The 24,406-nt window shown below is 42.8% G+C and overlaps 1 protein-coding gene across 2 annotated transcripts in view; it reads left to right on the top strand.

Annotated features, from left to right (window-relative positions):
• FAR2 (fatty acyl-CoA reductase 2) overlaps positions 1–24,406 on the top strand; it is a 119,505-nt gene that overhangs the window by 88,418 nt on the left and 6,681 nt on the right. For both annotated transcript variants that reach the window (XM_040062471.1, XM_040062472.1), the window contains exons 3-9: positions 2,002–2,177; positions 5,041–5,220; positions 9,844–10,021; positions 11,127–11,171; positions 15,838–15,956; positions 16,993–17,060; positions 20,379–20,550. In XM_040062471.1, coding sequence (XP_039918405.1) covers positions 2,002–2,177; positions 5,041–5,220; positions 9,844–10,021; positions 11,127–11,171; positions 15,838–15,956; positions 16,993–17,060; positions 20,379–20,550 — 938 coding nt within the window. The remainder of the gene's footprint in view (positions 1–2,001; positions 2,178–5,040; positions 5,221–9,843; positions 10,022–11,126; positions 11,172–15,837; positions 15,957–16,992; positions 17,061–20,378; positions 20,551–24,406) is intronic.

Raw genomic sequence — 24,406 nt, 5'->3', positions numbered from 1 at the left:
CTGATTCATTCTTTCTCTGTCTTTGCATTGTTTATGCTAAACAAGTAGTAAATAACTCTCATTTCGTGGCGGTTTGCACCCTCTTTGCAACAGAACAAACAAATGCAAAATAATATCCCTGAGAGTCACACAAGATGGATTTGATCTCACATATGTTCTCTGAGAAACCTTTTGTTTTGTGTCCCATCAGGGTTTGCTGGCATCTCTCAGGAGATGATGCATATTTGGAGACCAGTGTAGCATTTTGTTAGAAAACAAGCTTTTTGGAGACATTAGGCCTGTTGGTACCTGGAAATTCAGTTCCTACAATCCAGCCAGCTCTCACCAACACCTTTGCCCATGAATAACTCTCTCCAGAGATCTCTTTTCTGTCCCAGCCATCCTGATGAAAGATGTGTGCACTCAGGTGCAGCTGAGAACGGTGAAATGGCTTTGTCTTGTCCTAATTTAGGCTGAAGTTTCTTGTTTATGAAGGATGTGCAGCTGTGTGGCAATTTAAAATAAATAGAGTGTGGTGCATAATGGGAAAGGCTAATGACTCTTTTATCACCTCTTTATCCCTAAGAACCTCTGCCTGTCAGATAAGCAGAAAGATGATAATCCTTTAGTCAAGCAAACAAAAAAATACTGCAATTAGGATCAATTTAATCTTTCAAGTGTCTTTTAGTATGTTTCATTTATGTCACACAATTTCTGCTCCTTCACAACCACTGGGCACATCAAAGGCAGAAGAAACTCTTAATGAAAACAAGAGTCTGTGGTAGTAAAGGTATTTCCAAACTCACTGTTACTGGTGTGTAGGCTACAGAGGAGGGGAAACACCCCAAAAACACAGAGCTACTGAAAATTCAGCTGGTCCATCCTCCTGCCCCAAGGCAGGTTCAGCTGTTCCCTGCCTTTCCTGGCACTGCTTATGTAGACAGCTCTTGAAGGTGTCCAAAGGTGGTGTGATTCATCTTGTGTATCCCTCAGTAATCTCTCTCAGTATTAGGTGTTCCTGTCAGTAGACTTGTTACCTTGGAGGTGTGATTATCCTTTGGAATATAGATTATACCTCTTCAGATCCCACAGCCTATTCTATGGATTCTCTCTACCTTTCATGATGTCACTTTGCTCCACCTCCCTCCAAAAAGGAAAAAAAAAGAAAAGAAAAAAAAGAAAAAAAGAAAAGAAAAAAAAAAGAAAAAAAAAGAAAAAAAGAAAATAAAAAAAAAACAAAAAAAACAAAAAGAAAAAAAAAGAAAAAAAGAAAAGGAAAAAAAAAAAAAAAGAAGGATCTTTTTGTCCTTAACAGTTTCTATTAATTCAGTTGAAAAGGCTCAAATATAATAATGCAGAAATTGGAAAGAGCTACGGATCATTCTTGTAGGGAAAAGAGGGCTGGAAGATGGCTTGAGAGGCCAACCAGCTGCACACATGTTCAGTTATACAAAACTGCTGGTGGCACTCAGCAGTTTCAGCAGTGGGGATTATTGAGATGCCACATCCTTCCATCCCAGAAGCAGGTCCCCGCTGGACTCCTGTGCCATAAACAAAGAGTGACAGTAGACAAGGAGCAGCAAAGGAGGAGGAGGAGCAAGACTCTGCCCAGTTCCCCTCCTCTCTGCAAGACCTTTGTAGAACCATCTAGTCTGAGTCTAAAGCTGCACAGGCTTTCCCCCTTCATGCTCTGTTCTCCTGCTCTTTAGCTCCTGTTTCTGGTCCTACAGGCAGCCCTTGAGGGCAAGTGGTTGCAGGAGATGTGGACGCAGGAATTGGTGGCTGGCTGAGGAAATGAGTGGTGGCACAGAATATTCATTAATCTCTTCAGAGCAATGCATTGCCCCCTATATTTTTGTTCTGTTTCCCTTGGGAGGGAGCAAGTGAATGCACTTGTGTCCCCCCAGACAGGAATTCTCTTTTGTGCCAGTTGCATTGATTGATGTAATCAGACTGGCTGCTAATCAAAGCGATCTCAGCAGCCTAATTCTGTACTTGATCTCTCTCTGTTTGTGCTTCAAGGTCTTTGACAGGGTCCGAGAAGATTGCCCTAATTTCCACGAGAAGATTAAGCCTATTAATGCTGAACTCACTCAGCCCAAGCTCGCCATCAGTGCTGAAGACGAGGAGGAGCTTCTGACCCGGGTCAATGTTGTCTTCCACTGTGCAGCCACAGTTCGCTTTGACGAACCCCTCAAGTACGTCCTGCTTTTCTGTGTTTGCTGAGCGTGAGCCAGGGTGCACCATGGCACTGCCCAGAGCATCCCTGGCATGGCTGCAGTGCTAATTCCCCACTTCCACCTTCGTGCTCCCTGTGGTTCTGCGCTGAGCACACAGGGGATGTGGTCTGAAAATGCTCTCTGTGTGTGTGTGTGTGCGTGTGTGCATCAAAAGGGAGCTGTCTTGGCACAGTCCCATGGGAACAGAAGGAAGAACTGCAGGACTGGGAGGGAGTTAAGTATGACGTGAAACTGAGGTGGGGAAGTGTGTGGTTTAGGCCATCAGGGAGGTGTTTTGGCAGAGCTGAGACAGCTTGAAGTGAGATTGTGTTGTGTCAGTCTCTAAAGCTGGTGTTGTTAATGGCCTTTCTTTGTCATTGAGTAGCTGGAGAGGGAAATGAGCTGTGGTTTGAGAAAACAGCCCATCACAACCTTTAAAACACCTAGCTCTCACTGTAATTAACTGTTTACAAAAAGTGCTTGGTTTCTGAAGGAGTTCCCTTGGAAGTGTCTATCCAGGCAGGCTTTTCCACTAAGAAAAACGGAAATAAGCCACTGAAACAAGATTAGATGTGTAAATGCCTCTGTGCAGATTATCCATTTCAACATACTGAGGTGGATGATCTTCATTGCCGGATCCTCATAGTTCTTTTGAAAAACACTAAAGCTGTGGTAGTAGAAAACACAGTTCATACTATCAGTCTTTATTTGCTCATAGGTTAAAGAGATATCCACTATGTCTACCATAAATATTTGCTTTTTAGAACAACTAATTAGAGAAACACCAGAAAGAAACCAGCTCTTGATGTGATCATGAGCCAATACATAAGTAGCTACTAATATTCTTAAATCAATGCACAAATGAACCCACTTTAAAAATAAGTCTCAATGGCATGAAACATCAAAGGGAAGCCACATTTTTAATAGGGAGGATAGCTAAAAAGAAGTTAAAAGTTTGAAAGGTCATCAGCTTGCACGCAGTGTAGATACCATTTAAAGATTGTGATCTGTCAAAATCTCTCCCAACAGAACAAGGAAAATTATGATTAGAAGGCAAAATATGAGAAGTTCTTCAACTCAAATTATTCCTGACTGAATAATAAAATATATCAGAGGGGTAAAAGTTTTAGCAGGTTAAATCTGAAACCACAATATTGCTGCTCAGTCAAGAATTTCGAGCAGCAGCTTGATGATGACACAAATTAAATTATTTTTTCAACATGGCAGAAGCTCCAAGATTACAACAGAATATGTAAAGTCAGTAGATAAGGAAGGGGCAAAAGCATTGCTATGAAGATACTGGAGAAGCAGCAGTGGAAACACTGAATGAAATACTGGCATCAACATGCAGTACATTTAGGGAGTTCTCCAGATGGAACTCTTGAGGGCAGAAATCTCAGAAATTGTGTTATGTTGAAATATTAATAGGTGCTGTTCTAATAGAAATAGAAAAAAATAAAGAACGACAAAACAAATAACAAACCACCAGGGTTAAATGATATTCCCTTTGAAGGCTAAAGGAACTCTGAGCAACTCAGCAGAAATCCATGCCATATTATGAGCACAGTTCTGTTCACCACTTCTCAGAAGGGGTGCACTCAAACAGAAATATGTATGAAAAAGTAAGTTTTGTCTGAAGGGTGGCTCTAGTAGAAATACTATCCTGCTACATGGGCAGGAGAAAATAGAAATCTACAGAAAATGCTCTTTAATAGCAGTATGCAAAAATAAAAGTATCTCTAGCTCTTGATACAGTGATCCAAATATTGATTGTACTCTTTAGCTGATGTTTTGATTCCTTTGGACTATTTACATTTTCTCTTCAACATAATTAAGTTCTTTTAGTGTAAACTGTGCCTGATGGCATAATTCCGAACATTGAACATGTCTTTGAAAGCTTCTGCTCCTGGGCTGAGCAGATTGCATATTCCTGAGCCTTCTCCTTTCTGTGCAGGAGCGTCTCTATTCCAGTACAAAGCATGCAGCAGAGTCTGCTGGCTGAGATCTGTTGCAGATAGTCTCTAGGACAACTTCTAGCTGTGCTGAGTGCTTGAAGGTCACCCTTGCTAACCAGGACATTCTTTCTCTTTCGCTTATCAGTTCTCGTCTCTGTTCCTTGGGAACTTAAGCTGTTATCTCTAATTGTGTCTTCTTTGATTATGAGTAGCTTCAAACTGAATGAGAGTGGGTTTAGAATAGATACTAGGAGGAAATTATTTACTCTAGGGGTCCTGAGGGCCTGGCACAGGTTTCCCAGAGCAGCTGTGGGTGCCCCATCCCTGGAAAGTGTCTAAGGCAAGGTTGGATGGAGCTCTGTGCAACCTGGGATAGTGGAAGGTGTCCCTGCCCATGGCAAGGGGTTTTGGAACTGGATGAGCTTTAAGGTCTCTTCCAAGCCAGGCCACACTACAAATCATTTCTTTTCTGTGCCCAAGGACCCTTTTCTGCTTTCTGAAACCGTGCCTTCATCTGGTTTAGCAGCGGCCCCTCCAGAGAACACTGAATCTGTACCATAGGAACCACAGTACCACAGGGTTTAGAAATGCACGTTCCAGGGGAGGGATGGCCAACATGTCACATTTAGAGATGTTAGTGAAGTCTTACTTGTGACCCTTCAAATTGAGTAAAAATATTTGAGAGACGTTCCGTGTCCAGAACAGCAAATCCATCTGTGTTGCTTTCCAAGCTGGTTTCCCACTTGCATTTCACTGACACTTTCTGCTCCACCATGTCCCCTGCTCTCCCCTGACTTTCCTTTCCACGATGAGGATTGGATAAAGCTCAGCAGTTATACATTCTTCCCAGTGAAATGCCTTTTTCCTGTTTCCCCTGCCTTCCTTAGACATGCCCTGCAGCTGAACGTGATGGGCACGCAGCGGCTCCTCGAGCTGGCCCGGCAGATGCGGAACCTCGAGGCCTTCATCCACATCTCCACTGCCTATGCAAACTGCGTCCGGAAATGCATCGAGGAGATCATCTACCCACCCCCAGCCGAGCCCCAGAAGCTCTTCGATTTAGTAGAGTAAGTAGGAACTGCATTGCCCCGTCCACTGCTGCCTTCCCTTCGTCCTGCGGCAGACCTGGGTGCTGTTCACAGACTCGGGTGGGATTTGTGTTCAGAGGTGCTATTACTGCTGTTTCTTTGTGTCTTTTAAAAGACTGATTTAATGAGAGTCCAGTATTAGGTTCTGCAGGAGTGTATTTTCTGCCAGGAGCGAAGTTGCTGCTTTCTGTAACACTCAGCTCTGCTGCTGCCTTAGTAAGAACTGATTTTTTTCATATACCTTATTTCTTTTATCTTTTCCGCTTCCCAACATTGTTTCCACTTCTTTCAGAAATCCTGTTGTACTTAACTGGAGTTTTATAGGGATGAGTAAGAAGCAGGCTTTTTTTTAGACAGTTCAGTGTGAGTCATTTAGGCTGGAAAAGACCTCCAAGATAACCAGGTCCAAGCTTTGACTGATCACCAGTCAACTAAACCAGAGCACAGAGTGCCGCATATTGTTGGGTTTTGAACACTTACAGGATTGGTGATTCCACCATGTCCTTGGGCAGCCCCTTCCAATGCCTGGCCACCTTTTCAGTGAAGAAGATCTTCCTGATTTCCACCTGAACCTCTCCTGGCACAGCATGAAGTTGTGTCCTCTCAACCTGGACAGGAATACAGGGCTTTAATGAAACCACAAAAAAAGCTTGGTTAACTAAAGTTACCAAAATAAAGAATAATTGGAAAGAATAACAAAATCAGCTGATAAAGGCCCCAGGAGACATTCTCCTTAAAAGAATTTTCCCACAACTGTTAATGTGTTTTCATTATTTTTCTGGTGGGTGATATAAGCAACTGATCTGTGATCTATTAACCCAAAGAGCTGGTATAAAATCTTTATTCTTCTTGATTTAGGGTAATGGAAGATGAAGTTACTTAATGCCCGCTAAGAGAACTGGGGATTTTTTTTTTTTTTTTTTTTTTTTTTTTTTTTTAATAAAAAAGTTGTCTTAAGAAATAATTTAACTGTGTAAGCACTACTCCAGAAAAGTTAGTACAAACTAGTTTTTCCATTTGAATTTCTCTAGTAGCCCATATTCTTTGATATGTTTATTTCCAACTAGTAGTCATCAATCATTTATCATTTATTCAGTAAGTGGGGCATGATAAAAATTTGATAAATAGTCTTAGTGCATTAGAGCAGTGGGCTCCCTGGCCCAGTATCTTGCCCTCAAGAGTGTCACTGAGAGATGCTGTTTAGGGTAACTACACCAGCCTGGATACTCCTTTTTGTTCCTCTCACAGAAACCTGAAGAGTCTCAGCCTTTCTACTGTCTCCTCATGTGCTGATCTTAGTTGTCCTTCCCCTCTACCTGTTCTTTAACTTTACTCCCTCCCTGAGGTGTGGGGGTCAGACAGAACCTCTTGCAGTAATCAAAGTGTGGTCACTCAAAGTTTTATTTAAATAGCTTCACAATTACACCACTGATCTCATTCTCAATACCTGATGGTGGCCAGTGATGATTTCACTGATGGGTTTTTTTTTTTTTTTGGCTGCTGCTGCTCACTAACATGGAGGTTTCAGAGCTGTCGGCTGTGGTTCAAGGGCTTTTGATGAGCTACAGTTGCCAGTTCTGGGCTCAGCAACCTCTAACACCAGTTCTGAGAGACTGCTTTTCCCTAAAAGTGAAGCTGCTCCGTCATCTTTTTGCCCACTAATTCAGTTTTATATCCTTTGCTGTTCATCACTGTCAGGACTCCATTTCACTGTCCCAAAAAACTTACCATCACTTGCAGCTCTGAAAACAATTAGTGTTGATGGCTCAGAAAGAAAGACTGCAGCATGGGTCTGATTGCTAGTCAGAAGTGTGGAGAAGGGCTTGGCTACCTCAGAGATTGTCACTTGAGCTGCTTCATATAAAGCACAAAGGATTTATTTATCATAGCTTGAACATGCAGCAGAGAGGATGATGTTTGAGATGTATCTTTAATATTTGCCATGTAAGTGAAAGAAATAGTGTGTGGATATCAGGTTTCAGAGAGGGGTCTAACAGATACTAGAATTTCACCTTCGAAGAGGAGAGGGTGGAAGCAGACAAGGAAATATAAACTACCTTCAAAAATGGGGAGAAATACAAATTATGTTTTGCATCAGCCAGCTGTGGATGATTCCCTTCACAGTCAACCCTTGTCTTAAGGTGCTGCCCTGCAAGTGCTTTAAGAGGGATAATCGAACAACTGGATGCAATAACAGATCCATTTAACGGTGCTCTTAGCCATGCACTTGATATATGCTTATGATTACTTGTTCACTTGAAATGTCAAGGAGGACTCCCAGCTGTTTCTTTTTCTGCTCTTCTCCTTCTGTTACATCTTGCTGTTTCAGTAGTCTGATATTTAACCTGCAAGTAAACCCTGAGGCTTAGGCTGTGTAAACCAAAAGTCACACTTCTAAGTGCTGCTAGGCCAATAGGGGAAACATACAATCTGCTGCATCGAGCACGGTTTGCCTTAATCTAAAGCTGAAGGAAATCAGCTTTGAAGGGTGTGCTGAGGTAAGGAACACAGTGCACAGCAAAGTCTCGGCTGAAGCTGTGGGTTGGTTTCTGCAGAAAATACTGATCCATCCTTGCTTACAAGAAGGAGTCTTACTAATGCAAAGCCATTAACACAGAAAGTTGTGTTTTCTTGTGGCAGAGTAATTTGGCGCATATAATGGAGAAGTTATTAATTGTTTATTTTGCATAATTTGCTAGGAAGAGGCAAATGCGGCAGTGAGCAGAAGCATCAGCTCTTGTGAGTTAGCATTCCAGAATCCTCCAAGTAGGTCACAGAGCAGTTCTCCTTGCTGAAGTGTCAGCTCAGCTTCTCTGATGGGAATGTTGTCAATCAAGTAACCTGGCAAGCTGGTACCCTTGGGACAGGTCCTCAGATAATGCAGAGACCTCTCTGGGAAGATGAGGGCAAAGGGAAATTGCCTTTGCTTGTACTTCTACACCTGTCTTGCAAACCTGCAACCCCCTTTTACAAAAACTAAAAAAAAAAAAGGGAAAAAGGGCTTCCACACAGCTTAACCTGAGTTCCCAAATGAACTTAGTCTTCCTCCAGGCTCTGCAGAAATAGCCTTCTCCTTTTGGTAAGCTGGTAATTAGCTACTCCACAGATTCAAACAATAGCAGTTTAGCTGAGACCCTGAGGTTCAATAGCTGCCTAAGCAGCTTTGCAAATTATGTCAATATTATGTGCTGCTTGTAACATCTGCATAGTTCATATTTTATGTTTCAATGCTTTCTTACGCCTTTTTTCTGCAGCACAGGACCAGGCTTGCAAAGGAAGGTGTTGGTGCCTCTGTAGGGCTTTTTTGTTTAAAGAAAAAAATCCTATATACTACAAATGGTCAGATTTTTAACACATTCTAAAACTGAGAGATTTGCTTCATCCAGCCCTCCCCTGTGAATCAGTGCTTTCTCAAACAACATTTTCCCATCTCTGCCCAAGGAGAGCCATTTGAAAAGTGCTGTGCCACCTGAGCCGCCATGTCTTTGAAGGTTTGACAGAATCAAGCAGTTTTTCAGGTGTGTCAGTCAGCATTGTGTTTCTCTCCTCTCGACCTCTGCCTTTTTCTGAAATTCAAGACAAGAAGGGGTGAACTGAGGTTCTGCAGGAAGCAGTATCCTTGCAGTGCCCCTGGGAAGAGTCCACCCCTTCAGACTGAACTGTGAGTCCGTTGACTTAATTACAAATTGGATTATAAGAGCTGATCTTTGATTCTGTGGTGTAACACCAGGCTGCTGGGAGCCTGTCAGGGACTGGCAGCAAGGGCTCTGGAAGCACAGCCAGTTCTTATCCTTTAGAGCCAGATGCTGGCAGGACCTGTGAGGTCCTGGTGCTGTGCCAGGGAAGAGCCTTTGGGCATTAGGTCCTTCCTGCAGCTCCACAGTGGTAAGGGCTGCTTTTTAAATGCTATCTGCATAACTGCTTCTGATGGATTAGGTACTTGAATAACTTCAAAAAATAAAAAACAACTTGCCAGAGTTCTTTTGGGGCTTTTTGGTGGTTTGGTTTTGGTTGGTGTTTTTTAAGCACCAGCAGTTTCCTGTGTGAACAAACCTGTGGAAAGCCTGCTAGAAGGAACATCTAACACTGCAAATGATGGAAATCCAATGTTGGAATAATACCCCTGTAGATGTTATTCCAGCTTTTGAGACCTTTGTGTTGTTACAAGACTGGCTAACTCAAGATCACCCGGAATATCCAGAAACATATTTGGGAGTATACAGGGGCTGTGTTGGCTAAGGATGAGCACTGCTTAGTGGGATTCCTAGGCTGGGGAGCTCCATCAGGCTGTAGACTGTGGCAATATTTATGTTACAGACTGCAGTGAAGCATTACCCATGGAGCAAGAGATTGATGTGAAGTGAGTTTGTAGAGGTACCTGAATTGCAACTGGGCACTGTAGCATGAAGCTCACCAGGGTTTATTTTGCACCTTGAAGACAAAAGTAATCTTCTCCCACAGAGCTGTTTTAAATCCAAACCTTAAATAGCTTGACTGGCTTATCCTCTGTTTCAGGTGAGGATTTCTGTCTCACTGGTCTGTTTTGCCTGAATATTATTCTCTCTGTGCTGTGGATGATGATGTTCTCCTTGTTTCCTGTAGGTGGTTGGATGAATCCATCATTCAAGACATCACACCCAAGCTGCTTGGGGAGTGGCCCAACACTTACACCTACACCAAAGCCTTGTCAGAGTACCTGATTCAGCAAGAGAAAGGAAACTTGAACGTTGCTATCATCAGGCCATCCATCGTGGGAGCCAGCTGGCATGAGCCTTTCCCAGTAAGCATGAATACACAGTTCCCTACTGAGAGCCTTTGGATGCAGCTGGAGCTGTAGTACTGTCAGGAATCTGTCCCTCCTTGTGGCAGTGTCTTAGGCACAGGTGTCCAGTTCGTAGGGAAATGTGTGGAAGAGGTGGAGATCCTGTGCTGGAGTAGAACAGCAAGCTTTCTTCAGCGTCTTCAGGAAGAACTGTGAAAAGACCACATTTAAGCAATAATAAGAAGAACTGGAATAGTTATGGTGCAGAATGCTGGGCTTGTGATTGATTGTCCGTTCAGGCACACCAGGGGAATTTCTGTTCAAAATATGAGGTCTAAGGGTCAGTTGTACTCCTGGTGCATTCTGGTTGAGGTACAAATGTCAGGCACTCAGTAATTAAATTCAGCTGTGGAATGAGAGAATTCATTAAGCTAAATAGACTGATAGAAATAACGTGCCCTAACATTGCAGCCAAATTGGAAAGGCAGGACAAAGTCACCTTTGGCTTTCATGCAGCCTGAAGTGTGCCAGAGATGGCTGAGATACAGCCAAGGCTCTGGGCCAAGCTCCCCATCTTGCAAAGACAGAGAGCTCTGTTAGGTGTCACAACCTGTTCCAGGTCAAACAGCTCATCACTGCTCTGAACTCCAGCTCCCACAAGTGGCAGCTTCCCTGCCCTGAAGTAGGATGGGATTCAAAAGGAGTGGTGTGGTTTGGTTTGAGTTTTTTTCTTCCTTGCTTTCGAAATCAGCTGCAGTGACCAAATCACTCTTGGTGATAGCTGCATGTTGTCTATCAAGGGTAAATATCACTACAGCTGTTTTCAGCAAGTGTGCCAGCACCAAGACACTGTGGTGTTTAAAGCCAGATTTTTTTCCTGAGGGCAGGGAATAGGAAAGAAGTGATTTCTAAGAATAAACTTAGATTCTGTTGTTGATTAAATTGCAGGCATTGCATCCCCTGGTACTGGCTGGCATCTGGCAGCTGTCCCCAGATGGGCTGGCATCCATCTAAGCTGGTGTCTCCTTCCTTCTCTGTCTATACCACACCACTGTCATCATTTAGAAGCCTGTGTAAACAACATATCATTGAAGGGAGCACTAATCATTCTTCTTTTCCACAGGGTTGGATTGACAACTTCAACGGGACCAGTGGAATATTCATTGCGGTAAGTCTGGTTACTATTTAAGCTCCCTTTCAAGCAGAGTTTGAGTCACTGAAATAGCAAATCTGATGCTACTCTACAGCCCCACTTAGAAAATGTGTCAAGGGCCACAGGAGTTTTCTGAGTCTGGGAGAAAGATGTCACACAGTTGCCACACATCTGTCAGCCAGGAGGACGCAGAGGATGGTCTTTTCTGAGGTCAACTGGTGTTGAGCTCAAAAAAGGAAATTGAGAGAATATTCATGTTGCTGGTTCACTAAAACATGAATTACAGTTCCTAAAAACACTGAAAAAACTAAAGGTTTGCCCACATTTGGCCAAATTTTCAGGGAAGTGGCAAAAGATGTATCCTTGGAATGAAGGTAATGCATGGGTGTCACAGCTTGAGTCTTCTAATACAAATGTATTTTCCAGGCCAGGTTACCACACTGTCAATACAAGACAGCAGTATTTATTCTTCCATTTGTCTCTGTGTGTATTGTTTCCAAATCCACAATATATAACTTGTTATCCCTCCACAATACCAAAGGTTCTGGTTCCCACTTGCCACTGCTTTGTACAGCATTTTTCCCTGTGCAGACTGCACCTAAATAATGTGTATGATTGATTCAGACTCTTGTCAGTCACAGGGATAATTCACTGTTTTTTTTTCCTAACTTGATAAAATATTCCCTGTAATATGAGAATAATCATTACAATTAATACATGAAAAGAGTAAAGTTGCATACCTTTTCTCCTGCTTTATATTTTTTTTTTCTGAACTAAAATCACTGCCTTAGGTCTCTGTCAGTCTATAATGCTGTATAGCTCTGGGCAGATATTTATGTTCATATATGAGTTGTCCAACTTGATTACTTTGTAACAACCATGTTCTAATCAGCCTGGTGCAGTGTATAAAAGGATTAGTGGTCTGCCATCATAGGAGAGCATGATAAAATCCAAATATGATCTTGTTAAAAATGCTCATTTATATCTGAAATAGATCATAAATAGAAACTGTTACGGTTATGGAGTGCACAGGACTAATAATGCTTTCATCTGAACCCCATCTATACATTTCAGAGGCATTCAATTTTTGTTCACAAATTATTGATTTCAAATCATGTCACAGTTTATTTAAAAAAAGCCTTCTATTCCTTGGTGACAGCTCAAGAAGCTTGTACTGCCTCTGCTCTAGGCCCAGCACTCGTCCTGGTTTCTGGGTTCTTTCATGATGTTATCAAAATCAAGGAATGTTTTTGCAATTCCTTAATTTTGCAGATGCACTTCTTACATTTTCATGTGTCAGGTTCTAACTTTCGTACTGACACAAATTTTATTTTGGGCGGGTTTTTTTTGTTTTGGTTACTTTCTTTTTTTAATCATAACCTTTGATGATGTCTGTCAAAAAATTTATCCAGCGCTGATTTGCAAGAAACATTGGGCCAGGTTTTGTATGCAGATGCAGCCTGTATCTTTGGATCCAAGTTAGCTCCATGGAAAGCAAAGATTATGAGATTCTAGGGTCACTGTGGGAAATAGCTTCTCTTTTTATATAAAAGATGAGACTTGCACTGACATTTGAAAAAGAGGTGGGGGTTTTTTTTGGTCCAGGTTTGAAGCTCTGAGTTTTTTCAGTGTAGTAGAAGAGGCAATGAAATTTGTGTCATCTACACGGAGCTCTTGGGTGATGAAATGTGGTCTGTAACTACATCAAGAGCTGGCCAACAAAAAGACAAAAAACAATGACAACGATGCAGGATGTAGAAACAAAGTTGTTTGGAATGTTTTTCAGAAGGGAAAAGTGTTTATTATTAGGGACCCAAGAGACTTTTTTCTTCTGAAGGGGGGGAATTAATAAGTACATGAATTAATGTGCTTGGATATGGTGAGTTGTTTGAAAATGAACCCTTAAACATCTTGAGTAGGCATCAGTTTGATTGTCTGAAAGTTACGTCAGTACAAGTAGCTCTCCTGGCCAAATATATTTTAAACTGTGATAATTAGATGTGTAGATTTATTTGCTTTAATTAAGTGTTGAAAAAAGCAAAAGGGAAGTGGGTTTGGGGATTTGGTTTTGTGCATTTCAAATGTCCCTCCATACCAAAATACTCACTTTCAGCTTCTAACCAAGCTCATCCTATAGGGACAACATCCCCCAGGTTCAGATTTGGTTCAGATGATCTTTGATGGCACTTGGGCAGAATCTGGACTCCGAATCTTGTGAAGACTTTTTTCCTCAGTTGCAGTGTTTGCGTCTGATCATTTCATTCCATAAACAGACACATTTCCTTTAAATATTCATGAAATAGGGGAGTCCAAGTTGTTCTTGATAATCTAATTATGTTTCTTTCGCCTACAGTTGCTCCAGCTGCTGTGGGGAGCTGTGTTTGTTGATTGAGGAACAAAATTAAATTAATTACATTTCCGCTGGAGTGTAATTAAGGCATTTTGTCTCGCTGTTCCCTATTACATGCAAAGACCTTCCTCCCGGCAAGGCAGTGAAGCTGTAGAGTACAACTGGTTTAATTTGTGGTCTGGACAGTGACTGGCCCCAAAGCACCTCAGCTGAGAGGCTGTCCAGAAACATTAGACTATGACCAGGAAATTATTTTGGAGGCTTCACTTTGCAGTAGCTTCTATTTCACCAAAGAGAAAAATGTCATCATCTATAAATAGAAACCAAGCCATACCTGACAGAAATACCACTTGAACCATTTTCGATGTAAAAAGTAACCCGAAAAACCTCAAGCCTTTGTTAAATAGAAAATGTAGGAAATCTCGAAATCATTTGTGTGTGTATGACCATCACATGCTGCTGTGAACATATTTTGCAGCAGATTCATCAAACATCCACGTTTTGAAGACCTCAGAAAGGTCTTTAGTGTGAAAATTGATGATAGTTGATCACACAGTGGTCGCTAGTAGGCATGTGTTCATAGCAGTGGAAAATTCAGAGCTGAGTTTGGTTGTCTCCTTTGTTTCTTTCTGCCTTTTCTTTCCCCTTGAAAAAACCCAGTAGTAAGAACCCAAAGAAAATCTTAGTGATGTTGCAAGTTGAAGTTTTAGTGTCTGAGCCTAACCACAGTTCAGCTTAGGGCAGCAGGATTCAGTGCATGACAGGTTTGAGGAGGATGGAGTGAGCCACGTGGGGAATCTTGCACTGTTGTCTGTGTCAGTCTGTGATCCCTCTGCCCAATCACCAAGGATGAGATGGGACCGCTCGGAAATCCTAGTTCCTGATGAAAGTTAAATCAGTCACAAGTGGTATTCCCTTATTTGCAAGCTGTTAAATGCAACAAACAGATCTGATTGAAGGGGAAAGGAGGAGAACAGCCACCAAAAAGACCCGAAAAGATAAACTCCTCCCAAAGAGGGGATACAGTGTCCCTTGAAATACACCAATGACCTCTAGACAACAGCATGTGCTTTACAAGTTAACAGCAAGTCTTAAATGCTTTTTTGACGACTTTTCTTCTCTCCTCAGACTTCAGGCAAGGGGTGTTCCACAACTAGGCACTTCCTGTTTAGTTACTGTATAAAAATGTAATCTATTTTATAATGAAATTGGAGTTTCAGATTGTATGAAAATAATTTAGGAAAAGCTGTAACATTTCCTTTGCCCTAACTTTTAAATATTGATGGATCTGTAGCAGATGTTCTTTTGCTCCTTCACTCAGTCCTTCCCTCTGCTTTTGCATGGCTCTGAATTACAGATTATCCTTCCTTGCTTCACCAGCACTTTTATCCTCTCAGCTTTTTCCCTGGTTCCAGCTTCACTGCATTGTTTCCCACATGAGAAATACCTTGATTGCAGCCTTGACTCTGCCATGTCGGTTTCTTCTCTTATGTGCTGTGTTCAGCCCTCATCCATGACACATCAAGTAAAATTCTTTCACCCCATTTCACCCCCACGTTTCTGTATTTTGCCTTTTCCTCTCTGATCCAGTCTGCCATGCTGTTGCCATGTCTTTCCTGTGGAACTTCCAAAGCCTGACTGGTCATCATGGGAACCCCTTGATCAGCACTCAGGTTAAATGTATATCTTTTGGGGAGCCTGATCCCCTGAAAAATGCACTTCCAACCAAAGCAAGGTGAATTTTTTTTTGCTCTTGCCTGTCTCTTCTTTTCGGTTATCAGTACTTTGTATTTGCAGTGATTCCTTTTACTGAGTTTTGGTGGGTGATTTGCTCTTCAAGGCAGGGGCCGTCCGCTGTATGTTAGTGCTTAACAGCTTTGGAAAAGAGCAGTGTGAATGCATCCAAAGAAAAGGTAGTCAGCCTTTCAAAAATCCTACTGGGGTAATTTCCAAAGTGACTGCAGTCTCTGAAGGACACTCAGACCTCTGCCCGCCTGTGTCATTTAAGAAAATGTAACTTTCGGGCATCACTGGGAATTTCACAGCAGCAAATTCAGATACATTTCTTTCCTCAGATATTTCTTTCATATTGAGTTAAATAAAGAGTCCCAGCTTTTCTTGTTGTACACAGCACAGACATCATCATGTTTCCAGGCATCCTCTGAAAATGCAGGACAGTGGGATCCATGGGAGATCCATCTTTGTTGTCACAGAAAAAAAACTTGCTGCGGTGCTGGCCCGTGCCCAGTGCACGCTGCTGGAGTCCTGCCACTTAAATCTCAGCCCAGCCTGAAGTGAGTGACTGCTTCCCTGTCTCCCTGTGTCCCACAGGCAGGCAAAGGGATCCTGCGGACCGTCATTGCCAACAACGAAGCGGTGGCAGACATGATTCCCGTCGACGTCGCCATCAACCTGACTCTGGCAGCCGGGTGGTACACAGCTGTGCACAGGTGGGAGGGCATCCCTCTTCGTAGCATTCCTCTTTGGCCACACACCTGGAGTATTTGCTCCCTGCACCAGCACTTTAAAGAGAACCAGGAGCTGGTTAAAAACCAGTGCAAGAGGCTGGTTGATTGATTTTCTGGTTGGTGTTTTCTCCCTGCAGGTGGCCAAGGACTGAGAGTGTAGAAGATGCAATAAAGGCAGGGTTTAGAGTTAGGAAATCTCTGCAGCTACGAGTGAGACCTGTTTCTTGCCTCTCAGAAGTGACTCTTCTGAAGGCCAAGAGCTTTGCAGCAGTGGTTTTTTGGGCCTCCTTTTCATTGAGTTGCTTTTCAAGTGTCTTCTGGAGTTTTCTTGGTAAAAAAGCTCTGCGTATTTTCCTTGGAAAACACTGCACAATGTAAATATATTTTGGGCCCATAGGTTATATGATCTAAAATATCTCCCTTCTTTGCATTGTTGAGAAGATTTAAGGATTTAAGGTCTTTTCCTGTGAACCTTTGTCCTGGCCTTTAATCATTAGGTAGGAGTACAGAGAATAAACCACATGAATTATTCTGAAGGTTTTGCAACTCTGAGAAATCAAACCCAGCCAAATAAAAGACAGAAGTGTTTTTAACTCTGAAAGACAGAGTAAGCCCTCAGAGCTGAGGGCAGAGCTATATCCAGTAAGCTAAATAAGGATCCTAAAAGGACCTTGAGGAGCAGCTCACCAGCTTTCCCCTGAAAGCATTATTAAGAAATTCACCAAATTAAAACTGTTCAGTTTTCAAGTATACAGTAAGAAAAATGATGTATTGATGTCATCACTTGACACCCTAAGCAAGGCAGGCTTAGATCAAGAAACTGTTTCACTAATTCTTGACTTATGTTGAAGGAAGAAAGAAAACCAGTGTGATCCATGTTCAGTTTCATACCAAAACCTTCAACTTTGTTTGGTATTAAACAGGGAATTCTCTTGAAATTGATGGATTTTATACTCCCTTCCCTAAGAAATTGATCTTTTCTTCACATCTCAAAATAATAATTCTTTCTGTTTTCCAGACCAAAAAATTTGTTGGTGTACAACTGCACAACAGGGGGAATTAATCCTTTCTTCTGGGGAGAAATGGGTAAGGTCTCATTTAAATGGAGAGTATCCATAGTATTCCTTACACTTTGAAGAACTGGTTTCCACAATTTCGGGGGCATTTGGTGTCTGCCATTCAAACTGCATTTTGGGGTCCTTGCTGCAGTGTGTGAGGGTCTTGTGAGGCAAAGATTACTTCCAAACCAGACCTTTCTAGGATTCTGTGATAGTATGGAAGTGGTCTTCCTTGCCCTTTAGAAAATTCTGGACAGAAATAATAGGCATGCAACCTTGAGGAGGAAAACATTGAGATGACACAATGTCTTCAAGAACAGTTTGTATTTTGATCATGAGTTTTGTGAGGAAAAAAAAAAATCTAATTATTTTCATGGCTGACTTTTCTTCAAGTGGATGTACTTCCAAGGCAGGAGTGAAAGAAAGGGAGACAGATCCTGACACCCTTGCAGAGAAAAACTCAATGCTGAAGCCAAGCAGCAGAATTTGTCTCAGCTGTGTACTGTGAAATACTGTGTACAGTTAGTGCATTCATGGACACATGTACTGGGTCTGGTTTACTTTCTGTTACCCCTGCATTCATATCTTTGTGCTTGTAAATACAGGAGGCTGGCTGCTCCATCTCTCAGCCTTTGCTTTTGTCCTTGTATTATTTACATGGCAAACTAAGTCAGCAGAGAATGAGACCATAATTCCATTTACAGAATAAATGTCTTAACCATGGTATTTGATCACGTGGCTTAGCAGGGGAGAGGTTTCAGCAGTTGGCTGAGTGCTGAAGACATCACCAAGTTCCTGGCTTTTTTGCCTTTTTTTTTTTTTTTTTAATGAAAAATAAAATGTTGTGGTTAGTCACAAATCTGTGGCTTTTTCACAGGAGTGAATGCAAAGCTCTTCACAGGCTGCTCCTTCAGCAAAAGCCACCATAGCACCACATTCTGAGGTTTGCCTTTCTTAACCTTTTTCAGTGTAAATTTACTGATGAAAACAGCAATGTATTAGTGCATTGTCATTGATTTTATTCTGTTCCTCTGCTTATAACTGTGATTTAGCCATGAAACCATCTGGGTGCAGCAGCAGCAGCTTCCATGAGCAGCTCAGCTGTGTGGTGAAACTGGAGGCAAAACTTTCTCCTTGTGTGACACTATTAAAGCTCTTTCTACCACATGTAGCCACAGTTTTCCTGAGAGCAGCATGCTGCAGAGAATTAGGATGGAGTATTAACGTGCCTTAAAAGATGCTGCATGGTTGAAGAAGTGAATTTGGAGATTTACTTCATCACGATGTTACGACTGCAGCCATCCAATCTGAATCTGCAATTCAGTCTCCTACCAATTTCTTTTTGGGAAACAGACATAATTCTGTTCAAGGAGTCAGGGTGTGTGACTGGTCATCAGGGTGGAGGGTCCTGAGTGTCTGGAAGCTGCTGAGAAACCAGGGAGGGGAATAGGAGTCACCTGGAGTGGGGCTGAGCATTTTAGTGCAAAGCAGATACGGGGTTAGCAGAGGGGAGCGCCTGGGCTACCTGGTTAGGCCAGGTGACACCAGGACCTCCTGTAGGAATGACAGGTGGACACAAGGGAGTAGGGATTTTTCAAGGGGAGAAAGATCAAACAGAGAAATTGAGGCTGGATTAGGCTGAGGATACCGAGGGTTGGGAACAAAAGTGGCTGAGATGGTGATGCTTTGAGTATGCTCTGAGTGATGAGCTTGGAGGGAGGGAGGGACGAGAAAGAGATCTAGAAGAGAGTTTATGCTTAAACATTGCATGGCAGTTCATTCTAAAGCTCCTTGATGCAGATTAAAAACTCCTGCTGTTAAAAGGCACCTTAACTGATCTATTCCTTTTCCAAATTATGCTGTGGGGTTTTTCTTTTCCCTTACTTTCTCGTTACTTTCCCTGCTGTTACAAAGATATGGTCAAACAAGTAAATTTTTATCTGCAGAAGCATATTCTGCTTTGCTGCAATGTGAATCTGGTTAGTCTGACTTTGTGAAGTACATTCTGTGGTTTCTCCTCAAAACTGAGCCTTAAAAAGAGGCTGGAAAATGATGTTCAGCGTGGCAAAAATCAAGTTCAGTTCATTCCTGGTAGTCTACCTGGGTGAGACCTGTGTCTGATTCTCACCCTGCAGAACCTGCCTTTGAGTTGTTGGATTTGCTGCTGCATTTTTCTGTTGAGGTTGGAGGGGGAAGACCACCCATCCACTTAGTTGTTGCTGTTGCTCCTAGAGGGGATAAATTTCTGGCTGGGGTTCTTAGAAGAAGTACAGCAAAAGTCACTACTTGAAATGCAGTAATGAGCTGACCACAGATACTGGAGAGTCCTGTCTGAATGTTACGATTGGAATCTGCTTATCTGAGGATGATCTGGATGTTTCTTGCGGCTTGCAAATTCTCATCTGATCTTCTATTTGTAACATAAGCTTAGAGACTAAACTATAATATGAGCACAGATTGATGTTGTTAACTATCAAATCAATTTTTCAGAAAGTGAAAAAAGCCCACATATTCTTTTTTCTTGAGCTTGCTGGTGCCCAGGAATAGGAGCACCATCTGTTTATCAGTCACTAGGATGGTAGTCTTACACTCAACTGCTGCAGTTCTCTTAACCCTCTGCAATATGCAAATGTCCCAGATATGCACATCTAGATGCTACTTTGTGGCACTGTGCCATCGCCGGAGCTCAGATTCAGACCCAGCGTATTTGGTGCCTTAACGTACAAAGGGAAGGGAAGGTTCCCACCCTGTCATTTGTTTTTGAGTTAAGAATGCAAGATAGTTTGCTGCCTTAGAACATCCAGAGGTCTTCTGAAAACAGGCAGGCATTTGGTGGTGTGGGTCAGATGTGGTTTGAAAGGATACAATGAAATATTTTTAAAGCTATCACCTTTAAGTGGCAGACTAACTCAGACATCAGCCCTTTGGAAAATCTGATTGAAAATTAGAAGTGTCTTTTTTTTTTTTTTAATGCTAGCAGATCAAAGTTTGCTTTCAGTGATCTAAAGAAATGTTAGCACTTAGCAATATCTTTTACACCTGCTGCAGGTGAAAGCAGAACTGCAGTTCCTTGAAGCTCTTAGAGCTGCCTGCTTTTCTTTCTTTATGTTTTGGTGCTTTGGCAAGGAGGTTTTTGTCTGCCAGTGTTAAGTGCGGAGAAGGAGTAGGTTTCAAATAGGCAATAGATGGAGCCATCAGTTTTCATGGCAGAAGAGACAACCTGGTCGGAGCTCTAGTGACCCAGTTCAGAGAGCTGTGGGCTGGAGGTGTGAAGCACAACAACTTGGGCAGTGCTGCACAGTGGTTCCAGCCCCACTGGAAGTGAAAAATGCCTGTTCCCTTGCAGGGCAGTACGTCATGTCCACGTTCAAAAGGAACCCCCTGGAGCAGGCCTTCCGAACACCCAATGCTCACATGACCTCCAGCTACTTGATAAACCAGTACTGGATCACTGTCAGCCACAAGGCACCTGCCATCCTCTATGACCTGTACATGAGGCTCACGGGGAGAAAGCCCAGGTAAGGAATGGTGCCCTCAGCCTCCTGCATGCCTGCTACTCCTGTGGAGAGCAGAGCTCGAACCGGTGATGAGAACTGGAGTCCCTGAGCTTCTTCCCATCTCTTGAGGAAAATGCATGGCTGTAGCTACACACAGCCTAGGGCTCACACCCTTCCCACCACCTGGAGAACAGCACATCTTTTGAACTCAGTTTTACACACTTCAGAGCTTCCCAAGGCAGAGGAGGACTGGTAGTCTGACTTTCTGTATCCAGATCTCTACCATTTCAGCTTTCCAGTGGGATCACCCCTATCTGGCATGAGCTTGCATAAGGACTTGAGACTGGCAAGGTTTAGAACATACCAGCTAATATTTTTTTTTTCCCCGTAAATCAGATGCCTAAGCAGCTGTTTCCAGCACTGGCCTGAAATCTAGGAAGCAGTTGTTTCTGAGTATGATTAAATTCTAATTGTATTTAGGAGAGCAGTTCACTGTTCCGAGTGGTATTTGAGCCCTGGCAGTGGTCTGGCTTGGAGGAACAGCAATGTTCATGTCTCATGTGGAAGGAATCCTCTTGTAAGTAATGTTACTCCAGACATTGTCCTCCTGTATTCCCTGCCACCACAGAGGAGGATTTATTATGCAGTGTGAGAACAGGATGCCAGTGCTGTGTTGATGTCAGCTGCTCTTGTGCTCCTCTGCTAGCTACAAAGCTGGCTTCAGCTGTTGGTAAAGAAATGCCTGGCATTGCTCTGATTTATCCCTGATATCCTGCTTCGGAGGCAGATTGGTCTGTAAAAAGACTTACAGTTTTCTGGGAGGAAAGAATTACCCTAGAAATAGAGATAAACTGAAAAGGAGGCTGGACTCTCCAGTCTTTGTTGAAATGGGCAGCAGCAAGATCTTGGCACTGCCCTTACAATTGACATTTCTTTTCATGAAGCTGATTGGCATAATTAACCAGTGGACACTGCCTGCAATGCTGTAGTTAAATGTCAAGCAGACCTCAGCATGATCTTCTGAACTTTTAAGATTTGCAGCCTCAGCAAAGATGGCTCACCAGTGAAGTTGGGAGTTTTCCAAGTCTCCTTTTTTCTTAATCTAATTCTCCTTTTCTTTTTACACACTACTTCAGCTAATCCAGGTATTGTTGCAATGTGGTAGAAAGCGCAGTAGCAGCTCATTGTTTCTTCTTTTCCCAGTTACCTGAATATCAGTCCTTTATGGTCTAAGAGCAGTAAACCACATTAAAAAAAAAAAAAAAAAAAGTCTTTTTAGGTAATCTCATTTCATAAATTTCTAGATATCAAGCAAAACGCCCCTAAATGGTTTCCTGTGAGTGCTGCACATCCATCCATTACTTAGAGCATAATGTGGTTTTTACCCGTAGTAGTCTCTTGGGGCAATCCTGTCTCACCTGAGGATCTGCTTGTGCAAGGCTCTGTATGGAAGCAAATAAAGAAATCATTGCTGTAAACAGTTTTCTAGAAGACAAAAAGCATGACTGAAGTGTGGCTGCAGTGAGAGGTAATAGTCGATTTATTCCCCTCAGTTCCTTCACAGTGGAGGATGAGATTTCCTGTAAGAAATCTTTGCCATATTTCTACTCAGTTGATGTTTTTCAGATGACCTTTCCTTCATACAAATTATTAGTCAGTGTTTTGAATCTGGTCACAACATTTGAGCTCAGGCAGTTGACATGAAACAGAGTTTTCATACACACCTCTTCAGATCATAGAATCACAGACTGCTTTATGTTGGAAGGGACCTTAAAAATCATCCAGTTTCACCCCTGCTTTGGGCAGGGACCCCTTCCACTATTCCAGGTTGCTCAGAGCCCCATCTGACCTGGCTTTGGACACTCGCAGGGATGGGACAGCCACAGCTTCTCTGGGGAACCTATGCCAGGGCCTTAGCACCCTCACAGGGAAGAATTTTTTTCCATATACTAAAGAGTTTATTCTCTCATCCTTTCTTTTTTCTGGCAGTTCCCATTAGTCCTAAGCACTTTAAAGATTTTGGGGAGTCAGCTTGAGAGGCAGCTTCAGATCTTTCCAATCCAGCTGCATAATTTTTTTTTCCCAAGTTCCTAAAATACATTAAAATATTCACAGAGCTTTGCCCCATGGTGCTTGCCCTACACAGGAAGATTTATCTGAAATAATTTTAAAGCAGTTCAGATAAACTGCATCACTCAATGTGCACATAATAATTCAGAATGAAGGTGTCTTTAATCTGATGGTCTGCTTTGCTTCTAAAAGGAAAGCCACTTTAAGCAGGAGTGCCTGTCTAAGGTTTTAGTGCTCTTCCCAGTGGCTTTGGCTGAGCTGCACAGTTCTGCTCTGAGCTGGTGGACTCATTGTGTCTTTCTGTGCTGTGCTGAGTGCTTATCGCCGTGGCAGTCACGTCGGCGTGGGGAGAGGCCAGCCTGGCACCATTCTCCCCCACACTGCTGCCTTTGATTTGTCACAGCAACTGTGTTGCCCTCTGGGCAGCTCAATATTTCACATGAAAACAGCTCTGTTTTCCATGAAAATCAGCCTTTTAATGCTTTCTCTTGCCCTTACCCAGTCTGAGAGGATGTGGTGTCCTCTCAGAATTGACCGAGCCCTGTACATCACACTTTAAAACAAGTGACAGAGGCTTTTTTTACTCCTAACCACTGGGACAACTAAAATAATCCTGCAGGGTAGGACAGCATTATTGTCATCCACTTTTATATTAAAAAAAAAAACAACAAAACAACTTGTAAGAAAAGGCCAAGACACATGAGAGGACCTGAACCTACATTTCCCAAGTCCTTAAGCAGTTAGGCCTCTGAAGCAGGATAACAACAAGATGGAGCTGTTGGAGTGGGTCCTGAGGAGAGCTGTAAAGATGGTCAGAGGGCAGGAGCACCTCTCCTATGAGGACAGGTTGAGAGAGCCAGGACTGTTGAGGCTGGAAAAGAGAAGGCACATGGGTACCTATTAAAATCTAGTAACAGTTTTTCAGTGCTTTAAGCAGACCAGTGGGAAAGAAGGGGAGGGACTCTTACCATGGATAATCATAGGACTGGGGGGTAATGGTTTCAAACTGAAAGAAAGTACATTTAGATTATATAGGAGGAAATGCTTCCTTGTGAGGGTGGTGAGGCCCTGGCACAGGTTGCCCAGAGAAGCTGTGGCTGCCCCATCCGTGGAAGTGTCCAAGGCCAGGCTGGATGGGGCTCTGAGTAATGTGGGGTAGTAGAAGGTGTCCCTGACCATGGCAGGGGGTGGAACAAAGTGATCTTGAAGGTCTCTTCCAACCCAAACCAGTCTGTGATTCTTCGGTTCTGTCTGAAAATTGAAGTTGAGCAAATGACTTCTGAGTTCAGTGTCCATACTGCACGTGTGGTCACCAAATACTGTAGCTAATGCCAAAAATCAGAGCCTTGCTTCAGTACACAAACTCAGGCTTGGGAGCAGAAGAGAAGTATCCACCTTGGGAACAGAAGCTCTGTGCCTTTGTTGTGCAGGCTTCATGCTACCTCAGGTGGGCTTTTCCCTCCACAGTGGTACATGAAGTAGATGCAGCTTCCATCCCTTGCTTTCCAACCCTTGCAGCTTCCTACCCTTACTTTCCAACCCTTAGGTCAGACCAGTGAGTTGGGCATCAGTGGCAAACACATTTGCTCCCATGTTGGAGCCAACAATAAAAACTGGGTAGCTGTAAGCTCAAGAGCTCAGCCGGAGCACTTGGGACTTGTTGAGCAAGTTCTCAGCCTAATGAGTAGCAGGGCAGTGCTCAGGAGGAATTGCAGTGTTTATTCACCTGGATTGGTGGAAACACAAACCAGCAGTTTCTACATAAGGTCAGACTTCCTGCTCACCTGTGATGCTCCCCCTTTGTTTC

This window comes from Hirundo rustica, chromosome 4 (assembly GCF_015227805.2).
Source record: "Hirundo rustica isolate bHirRus1 chromosome 4, bHirRus1.pri.v3, whole genome shotgun sequence".
Taxonomy (NCBI): Eukaryota; Metazoa; Chordata; class Aves; order Passeriformes; family Hirundinidae; genus Hirundo; species Hirundo rustica.
Note: the sequence above shows the minus strand (reverse complement) of the source record. Positions and strands in the feature narration are given on the sequence as shown.